Source organism: Populus nigra, chromosome 7 (genome assembly GCF_951802175.1).
Source record: "Populus nigra chromosome 7, ddPopNigr1.1, whole genome shotgun sequence".
Taxonomy (NCBI): Eukaryota; Viridiplantae; Streptophyta; class Magnoliopsida; order Malpighiales; family Salicaceae; genus Populus; species Populus nigra.
In genome coordinates this window covers 20246549-20256071 of record NC_084858.1, presented here as the reverse complement: position 1 = coordinate 20256071, position 9523 = coordinate 20246549, and the positions used below count along the sequence as shown (strand labels likewise).

Below are 9523 nucleotides of genomic sequence, written 5' to 3'. Positions count from 1 at the left end.
AACAGGGAGATAAAAATAAAAAATAATATTTTAACAAGAAAATTCTGACCGTATATAATTCTCTTTTTTAGTGTGTGTGTGTGTACATATGAAATCCTATATATATATATAAAGAAAAGCCTTAACCTTAGAAAAACGATAAAACCCTAATAGTTATTACCAGGTCAACCAGTAACTAAAACCAAGACCTAAATCAGTGGGACCCATTTCTCCTATAATTGAGTCCACATGTAAATGACGTCATTATAACAGCTCTGGTTTGAAGATAATAAAGAGACAAAAGCAGCACAAGAGGCAAGAGCCACGCCATGGTTTTCAATAAAGCAAGCCGTGGTCCCCACTTTCAAAAAACATAAGTCACCGCTAAAGCATTGACACGTGCACACTTTTATTCGTCAAAGCTTATATAATCCCCATGCATTTATGTAAATTACTACTTTAATAGTACGTGAAAGGGCAGTTAATCCTACAGGTGGCAGGGACACTTGTACACTTTACATGCTCCGGCTGTTACTCGCCGGAAAGTTCGCCGGATTTTGACTATTTTCGGGATCTTAGGAGCAGTATCTTACTTCCCTATGATTGCTTGATTGTACAATTTTGTGATCCTTCCTTTTGTTTTTAGTGGTCAGATTATTTTTTGGTTAATTTTACTCACACAAAACTTGTTTTTCTCGAGCTTGAGATAAGGCCATTTTTATTTTCGATTTATAGTGTATTAATTCACAAAAGAAATCTTACTACACAATCTCTGTTTGAATTTAATTCTGAAGTAATATTAATATGGAAACAAATTATTAACTTCAACTTGAAAACCAAAATCTCAAAAATGGTGTTTTCCTTTTTCATGTTCGATAAGACACAAGTATTAATTTAAAAATATAAATCTTTTTTTGTCGAATATCAAATATAAGTCTTATGTGTATAGAAATTCAATTATTAAAATTGTTATATTAATTAAGTAATGGGTACGTACGTACGTGCGTGATAGGAAGAGAGACAATATTTTCTTTTTATGATCATTAATAGAAGTAATTAAATCCAAGAAATGGTAATGTGATTGTAATAAGATGGCATGTTGATTAATGGGATAAAAGAAGTGAATGGAGTGATCAGCAATGGAAACTTCTACTTAATATGATCAGGAAAGAAAACATGGGTAGCTCGCTTAAATTAGTACTTAATTATTATTTGGATGGGAAAATTAAAAAAGAAAACTATTCTGATCAATTTCATTGATTTCCAATACATTACATTAGATTACATGAAGTTAATAGCATCCAAAATATCTGGGATTTCGAATTTCAAGATGTTGCTGCAGTAGCTTTCCCTCTCATCTTCAGCGCTGCTGCTATTGATGTAAGTTGAATTGGAGTTCAATGGCGTAGGACTTGAAGAAGGAGTTGATAAAACTGAAGCAAAACCAAAGTTCTGGTTGCTGCTGTTGGAGATAAAAGTCGAGGTCTCGGAAGAAGGGTCCATAAGGTCAGACCCATAGTAGCCGTTGCTGTTGTAACTTGATACAGCAGGCACATAATAATCTTCAGCTAAATTGGAGCCCATTCCATTGCTTTGCCACTGATCATGAGTACTGAACTGAGAATTTGGAGAGCTAAAGTTGGTAATGGTACTTGACTGGTATTGGTCCACATTAGGGTCCATAATTCGTGCTTCGTTAGAAAATGTAACACAAGGGCTGGTAGTCAATGTGGTGCAAGTAGGCATTTCTTGACCTGGGGTTTGAAACTGGATATTAGCTTGATGAATCATCGATTCGTATTGGCTTTGTTGGACTTGTGGATTGAGAAGATGGTTTTCTTCTTGACCATTTTGGATGACGAAGTTTTGGGTTTGGTCACGTTGAGAAGATAAGAGAGATGTGGCTAGCCTTAGAAGTCCTGGGTTCACTAAAGGTTGGACACCAAGCATTCTTGACATGTTCATATGATCAGAGGAGTTGTAAAGAGATGAGCTCAGGATTGAGGAGAGGTCAAGAAGATCAAGTCTTGGACTATGAGTCACCGGATCAATTCCCATTCTTAGAAGCCTCTTCCTAATGTGTGTGTTCCAGTAGTTCTTGATCTCGTTGTCTGTTCTTCCAGGTAATCGAGCAGCAATGGCAGACCACCTATAATCAATACACAAACAAAAAAAAAAGTAAGTTAGAATCAAAGTATCAAACTATGGAAAAACCAACCATGCATGTATGCTTGTGAATATATACAAGACTTACTTGTTTCCCAATATACTATGCAGCTGAATTATTGTCTCCTCTTCTTCGAAAGAAAACCGACCTCTCTTGATATCAGGCCTCAGATAGTTAGTCCAACGAAGACGACAACTCTTTCCACACCTTTGCAACCCTAAACAGAACAAGAAAAACCCATCAACACCAACTCCACAAAATCTGACAGTATCAAACCGATATACAAATAATTAACCAGTAATTAACATACCAGCATTCTTTGGAAGTGTCCTCCAGTTGCCATAGCCATGTTTTTGTATGTAATCAACCAGCTTCTGATCCTCTTCCGGGGTCCATGGCCCTTTCTTTAGCCCATTTTTGTCACAACAAGGTGCTCTACCCATGCTGCAGTAGTCTCAACGGCTAGGTATAGTAAGTAATTATAGAGAGCAACTACACGGAGGTAGAGAAGGAGAGATTTATCCTTTAGTTTTCGAACAAGGAAATCGAAGTAGCGTCCGTATGGGAATCATATACTTGAGTGTGTATACTATAAATAGTAATCCAAGCGAAGGGTAGGAAACAAAATGAAGTCAACAGGATTTGGTGCCGTCCTCTGCTTATCAATAATGCCACTTGTCCCTTCTCTTTGAAAACTAAAATAAAATATAAAGTCCAATCTTTCTCTCTACGTACGTACATAATAGTAATAATAATAAAATAATAATAATTTTGGTATGCAAGATCTTACTATATATATTAATAATGGGTCTCAAGTCTTATTCATAATAATATATATATCATTTTCAGGCTGAAAGTGCAATCCACGCTTTCTAGATTCATATTAGCTGTCACCAACGTGAAAAAGGCCACGTACTCCAATTTCTTCAACATTACCTTTGCTACAGGGTTTCTTCTCGATCTTCTTAATTCAATTCATGCATGGCTTCATTTTACAACTTAAGATGGCTGGCTTGAGCTTGTTCTATATATGTCCAGGAGCGCGCAGTCCAAGAATTTTAGCACATTTATGAATCATTTTTCTAGCATTTTTTTAGTTTGCTCAGGGACTGCCCTGATCAGGGGAACATACTTTCTCAAGGAAGAACTAGGAAAAAACATTATTGGGTTAATTATTCTTATTAAAATAATATTTTTTTTACAATAATTTTAATATGATTAAGTTTGAATTGGGTTAACTGGTCAATATAATTTCTCCAATTTAACTAAAAACATGGTTGAGATCATGCTTGAATTTCAAATTTTTTGGATTAACCCAGCTAGCTAGCATGACTGAATTTGGGCGTAATAAACGAAGGGAAGTGTATTTAATTCACTACGGCAATAATACAGTTAGGTTTTAATTTTCGCCGAAATACAGGAACATATATATATATAAAGGAGTTCTCCTCCATTCATTTTGCAGATAAGATTTTTATTTGAGTTTATATTTTTTTTTCTCTTTATCTGATGTTGATGAGAAAAACAAGTTTTATATACACGTGGCCTCCTTCACGTCAACGATATGCTTTTTTTCATTAAAAAAAAATGTCGTAACTTTTGTAAGGTCATTTCTAATACGTGAATTTGGCATACACATTACGGATTAATTCATGAAAGAAAATCTTTCTTTAGAGCTTGGAAAAGAGGGCTTAAAACCTGGACATTTCAAAGAGTTTTAGGCTTTTATAGCTCATTTATGGGTACATGGAATATTAATTTAATGACATAAGAAATGATTTTTAAATTTTCTATTATAAGATTGGAATGAAAGTAGATTTTTGTTCTTTTATAAAATTGTGAAATTTGTCAAAAAGGCTCAAGCTTGAAAAGCTTTATTCAGCATCACAGTTATGACACTCAATTCCGATCAAAATCTAGATCAAGGGTTGACCTGTATATATGAGATAATGAGTCAATCAAAAGCATAATTTTTTTAAAAAAATAAATAATATTTTTTATATATATTCATGTCTAGCAAAAAAAAAAAAAAAAGACCAACGAAAACAGGTTTGATTAGTGTGAATACAAAGGACTATAACAACTACGTAGCCTGACTGGCTTGGACGTAGGAATTATACTTAGTCCGCCCAACCTTTGATTTTTCGTGTTCATGTTTCAGCATTAATGCAAACGCACAAGAGCCAACTAATCAAAAGGAAGGATTTATCTAATTTTCATGCACTCATCGTCATCGTCGGCATCTTCTTCTTCTTCTCTTTCTTTTATGGAATAGATTTTTCCATTGCATGCCGATGGTTTTACACTAGTAGTGCTTATAATTTTGAAATGTGATTTTTTTTTTTATATATATATATATATATATATATATATATATAATCATTGAAAGTATATTGAAAAAATCATAAAACCAAAGACAAAAAAACAAAACAAAAAATATTTTAAATTGATTTTATTATGTGTTACTGAAAGAAATATTTAATTATCAACGTTATCACAACTTCCATTACTCTCTTTCTTCCTTACCCACAAGTACTAGAGTGTTTTCTGTCAAGCAAAAATGTCAAGAACTCAACTCCATTGACTTTCGACAAATTGATTGAGCAATTATTTTCAGGGATCATAGCTTCTCTTCATGAGTAGACTAAGAACAGCTAGCACCTCAGCAAATTAAATTAAAGAATTATAGACCTAGCTAGGAACACTTCCAATAAATTTTCTGGTTTCGTTTATGCACTACTTTCCAACAGTAGTTCATAAATCTGCTGTCTAGATTTATTATAACCATATATTTCATGATCGGTTCTTGCATGTGTGTGTGTATTTCTAGATTATCTCCACTTAAATTATATGGTATAATATGATAATAGCATGATTTGTTTATGTCACCAAAGGGATATATAAATTTCATGACTAACCCAATTATGAATATATATAAGAAGGTTCATCAAAAGTGTAATATAGCTTATCTTGAAGAGTGTAGCTTAATTGATTAGACCCAGAGTTTACTTTTTAGATGTTACCAGTTCGAGTATCATAAATCTTAGGATCACTAGAAGTTTATATAATCGTTAACTTCAGGGTCTCAGAAAATTAGCCAAGGCACGTGTAAACTGATAAAAAAAAAAAGATAATATTAACCTCCTCCTTTTTTGTTGCAGAATTCGAAACGAATATGAACACAGATTAGAATGGCATCTAACTGTAAGTAATTAACATCTTTAAAAAACAAAGTGAAAAAAACTGCAAAAAGATCATGTTAAAGGAAGCCGAAAAGAAAGAAAAGTTTGAAAAAGAAAAGTGTTTATTTGGGACTTATTAGCAGCTGGTCTAAGCTAAGACTAATGATGCCCAGCTTTTTAATATGGTCCTGCAACTTTCCACACTCAAATAGTGGTAAAACCTTTTTTATTCCTTTCTTTCTTTTCTCATCTCCCCACCTTTTTGTTCTTCTCAATAAAGTTATGAAAATAGTTGAGATTTATAGCACTAAATATATGGATTGATTTGAAATTGTGTCGACTTTTATGTGATCTGTCTCTCATTTTTCAATTTTTATGGCCATATATAATGTAATAATTGAAATTAAGAAAAAAGGTACTTCATTTAAAGCTTTCTTTAATCTGAAGTACTTGCCTCCAATTTTCATATGGTAGATGACAAAACTTGAAGTAAGAAAATATTTTTTTATTTATTTCATAGTCGAGGGATTTCTTTGGTTAGGTTTTTCGCATTTAGTTCGACCATAGACAAATCCTCTATAGTATAATTAAAAAATTCATTAAGAAAATTTCTCCGCACAAACAATGTAATTAGAGATTAGACACTTCATGACTAACAAAGAAGAAAGCATGTCTCTCGTTTATCATTATTTCACCAAGTCCCTGCGTGGAAATTAAATTATAAACAAAATGATTATCCAATATTCATCATATAAGCTATTGTTAATTTGGTATTGTGTTCCAAACATAAATTAGTTAAATCTTAAATTTTTTTATTTAAAATTAATTTTTATATATTTTTAAATCGTTTTGATGTGCTGATATTAAAAATAATTTTTTAAAAATAAAAAAAATATTTGTTTTAATATATTTCCAAATAAAATACATGCAAATTTAGTAAAAGCACTTTTTCCTTATTATATATATCCTAAAATCAAAAACTATAAAACATGGGGATAATCATCCAAATTAATATAATATTTGCATGAATGACGACGTCTTTGCATATAATATTATTAGTAGCCAGTAGTTTCTATAAATAGCTTTTGCATAATACTTTGTTCTAATAAAAAAAAATCTGCCGATTGATTAGCCTTAAACGTGTAATCATACAAGAAGCTTAATCACTCTCCAATGTTGAGGACCACGCACTGGAAACATAGGTTTCCAAGATCTAACCATCAATAGGCTGCCACGTTTTTATTTCCTGACGACTCATGTCTGGCGCCCTCGACAGCAACAAGTCTTTGCATCTTTTTTTTCCCTTGACATCAACGAATTATCTATGGATGCAATATTATATTTGGTTGATTATTGTAGCCAGTAGCCACCAACCATGCCATATCCTCTAGTGGGATAATCAAGCAGTGTATATATCTATATATATTCTATATATACAACAATACAAGGGTACTTTTGTGATTGTGAAGTATTTTGAATTAATAATTTAAGTAAAGTTTATTGTATGAACCGAGCATATATATTGGATAAAAACAGGATTAATTCCTCCCTCTTGAGTTCAATTTTCAACACCATATTGTACAATTATCATATATATATATATATATATATATATATATATATATATATATATATATATGATAAGTGTACGATAGCTAGCTTTCATGTGGAATTACTATTCTTCACCATTTGAAAATCGTGAAAAAGTGTCTTATTCACCTCCAGCTAGCCATCAATGTAAATTGATATGTAAATGGTCAAATATTATTATATCCATCGATCCTATATTATTGTTATATTTCTACCAAATTTTCTCTATAAAGCTTGACCCTATCCCTCATCCTCATTGGCTTGCTTGTTTGCCCTTCTAACCTTGATGTATCAATTATTAATCTCTATTCATTTGTTTAGAATTAACCCCTTCGCTTAGCTTCCCATAAAAAAACTCAAGCTAGGACAATAAAAATAATATTCATCTTCATAGAATGAAGGCACCACTATATATATATATATATAGTGAAGCTTTTAATTAACTAAAATATACTGATTAATTAAATTGATGAAGATTAACACGTCCGTCATCTCAGGCTTGCTCGATGTCTCCGTGCTTGTTGTCATGGAGACACCCCGTGTCAAAAAAACTAATTAAAATGGCCTAATCAGCATATTTGTGGATTAACAAGTAGAGATTAATGCTTAATCATTTAAAGCAACGTGATTACATCTCCTATACTTGATATGGTAATTACTTGTCCAATTTTCAGGGTTTGCTTTGTGCACGGGTTACCCAAAGAAGTTGCATACGTGTTACGCTGAGCTCCATCGTGATCGATCGATGTCCATAGCTGATTTATGTAGTTGTGAGCTGTTCAATCTCTCCAGCTATCGCTTAATATATGTATTCTCAACGACCATATAATTTATTTAGAGCTATTTTTAGATACGAGATCCAAAACATTTGTGGATCCTGTGCCACCTTGTTGCTATTTTAAGCTTAGCCATGAACTTAATTAAATATTTAGCACGTAGCTAGTCCCTATCTGGGTGGCTGAGCCTGAGCTTATTTTTAATTCTAATTATCTATCATATTCCTGGCGATGATCGAAGGTTTAGTGTTTTGTTAACAGAGAGAAGAACACATCTGGCCCTAGAGAAGTATCGAGAAATTTCCCGTGATTTTTGTGCTTTAATTGTCCGTCCAGCCCTGGTGTACGTACGTGGGGCAAATTAGCAGTGAACCATGATAATTTCTTGGAACGGTGATTGAGATTAGCCATGATTTCTGAGCTGAAATTAACGTGGCCAAAGACGATTGGTTTGAAACCAAAAGGTTCTTATGTACAACTTCACATGTTTGACTTTACATTTATTGGTACAACGAAACAACGATGTACGAGACACGCTTAGACATTTTAGTCGCGATATGTTATAGGCCGAGTTAAATTCTTTTAATATAAAAAATATTTAAATATTATTAATTTTTTTAATCAAAATAAATTTAAATCATGTAAGAATTGATTTGATGTAAGTACTAGGGATGATCATTTCCGGTTCGGTTCCCATTTTTATTTAAAAAAAGTAACGAAAATAAAATTATTTAAAAAAAAACCAAAACCGAATCGAAACAAGTTCAAATCAACCGGTTTTGGTTCGGTTCGGTTTTTTAGGACAAGAACCGGTTCAAACCGATTTGGCTTGGTTTTTTCCGGTTTGGCTTGGTTTGGTTCGGTTTTTTCAATTTCAGGTTTATAAAACCGAAACCAAATCAAATCGGTTGGTTTTTTCAAAATTTTAATTGGTTTAATCCGTTTTTTTCACGGTTCGGTTATTTTTTTTTCCGGTTTTCTCGGTTTAATCAGTTTTTTTATTTTTTTGTTCACCCCTAGATGTAACCCAGTTAATTTTACGGGTCTAAAAACAACTCATACAATTCAAAAAAACATAGTTTGACTAAAAAAAATTCAATATGACATCTTTTTTTAATATTAAGATAACAATATGTTAGATTGGCTTGGATTGACCCGAGTTAACATATCACATTCGTATTTCAGGTTATGAGATTATGATAACTCCATAGAAAGTAAATCAAAATAAATTATAAAGCATAATTCTTAAGCAATTCAATGTTGAAGGATGAAATTGAAAAAAAAACTAAAAAATACCTATAAAAGCAACCAAAGTTAACCTTTCAAACCCGTAACCCATGTTAGAAAACCAAGATAACCTCATAGAAAGCAAATCAAAACAAATTATAAATTTCAATCCCCAATCAGTCCAATATCGAAGAATAAAATTAAAAAAAAAGACTAATTAAACAAGAATATAAAAAATAAACCAAGTCAATCCGCCAAACCCATAATAACCTCATAAAAAGAAAATAAAAAAATAATCTAATTTAACTCGGGTTAACCTGCCAAATTCGTTACTTTGATTATGAAACTAAAATAACCTCATAGAGAGCAAATCAAAACAAATTATAAAACTCAATTCTCTATCACCCTTGTAGGATCTAATGTTGAACGGTAAAATTTGTAAAATATTTAATTAAAAAAATGACACAAAAATAAGCAAAATCAACTCGATTTAACCCATTAAGCATTATCATTCGGTCATGAGACCGTGATAACCTAATAAAAAGCAAATCAAAACAAACTATGAAGTTTAATTTTCAATCAAACACAATATTAAATGATGA

At 32.0% G+C, this 9523-nt stretch overlaps 1 protein-coding gene across 1 annotated transcript; it reads right to left on the bottom strand.

Moving 5' to 3' along the window:
- Window positions 1-1204: 1204 nt before the first annotated feature.
- On the bottom strand, window positions 1205-2808 carry LOC133698999 (transcription factor MYB102-like). The gene is made up of 3 exons (XM_062122122.1): window positions 2457-2808; window positions 2234-2363; window positions 1205-2128 (listed from the first exon to the last, which is right to left on the bottom strand). Exons 1-3 carry the CDS (start codon window positions 2587-2589, stop codon window positions 1261-1263), a joined length of 1131 nt encoding a protein of 376 aa, XP_061978106.1. The 5' UTR covers window positions 2590-2808; the 3' UTR covers window positions 1205-1260.
- Between the last annotated feature and the right edge of the window lie 6715 nt (window positions 2809-9523).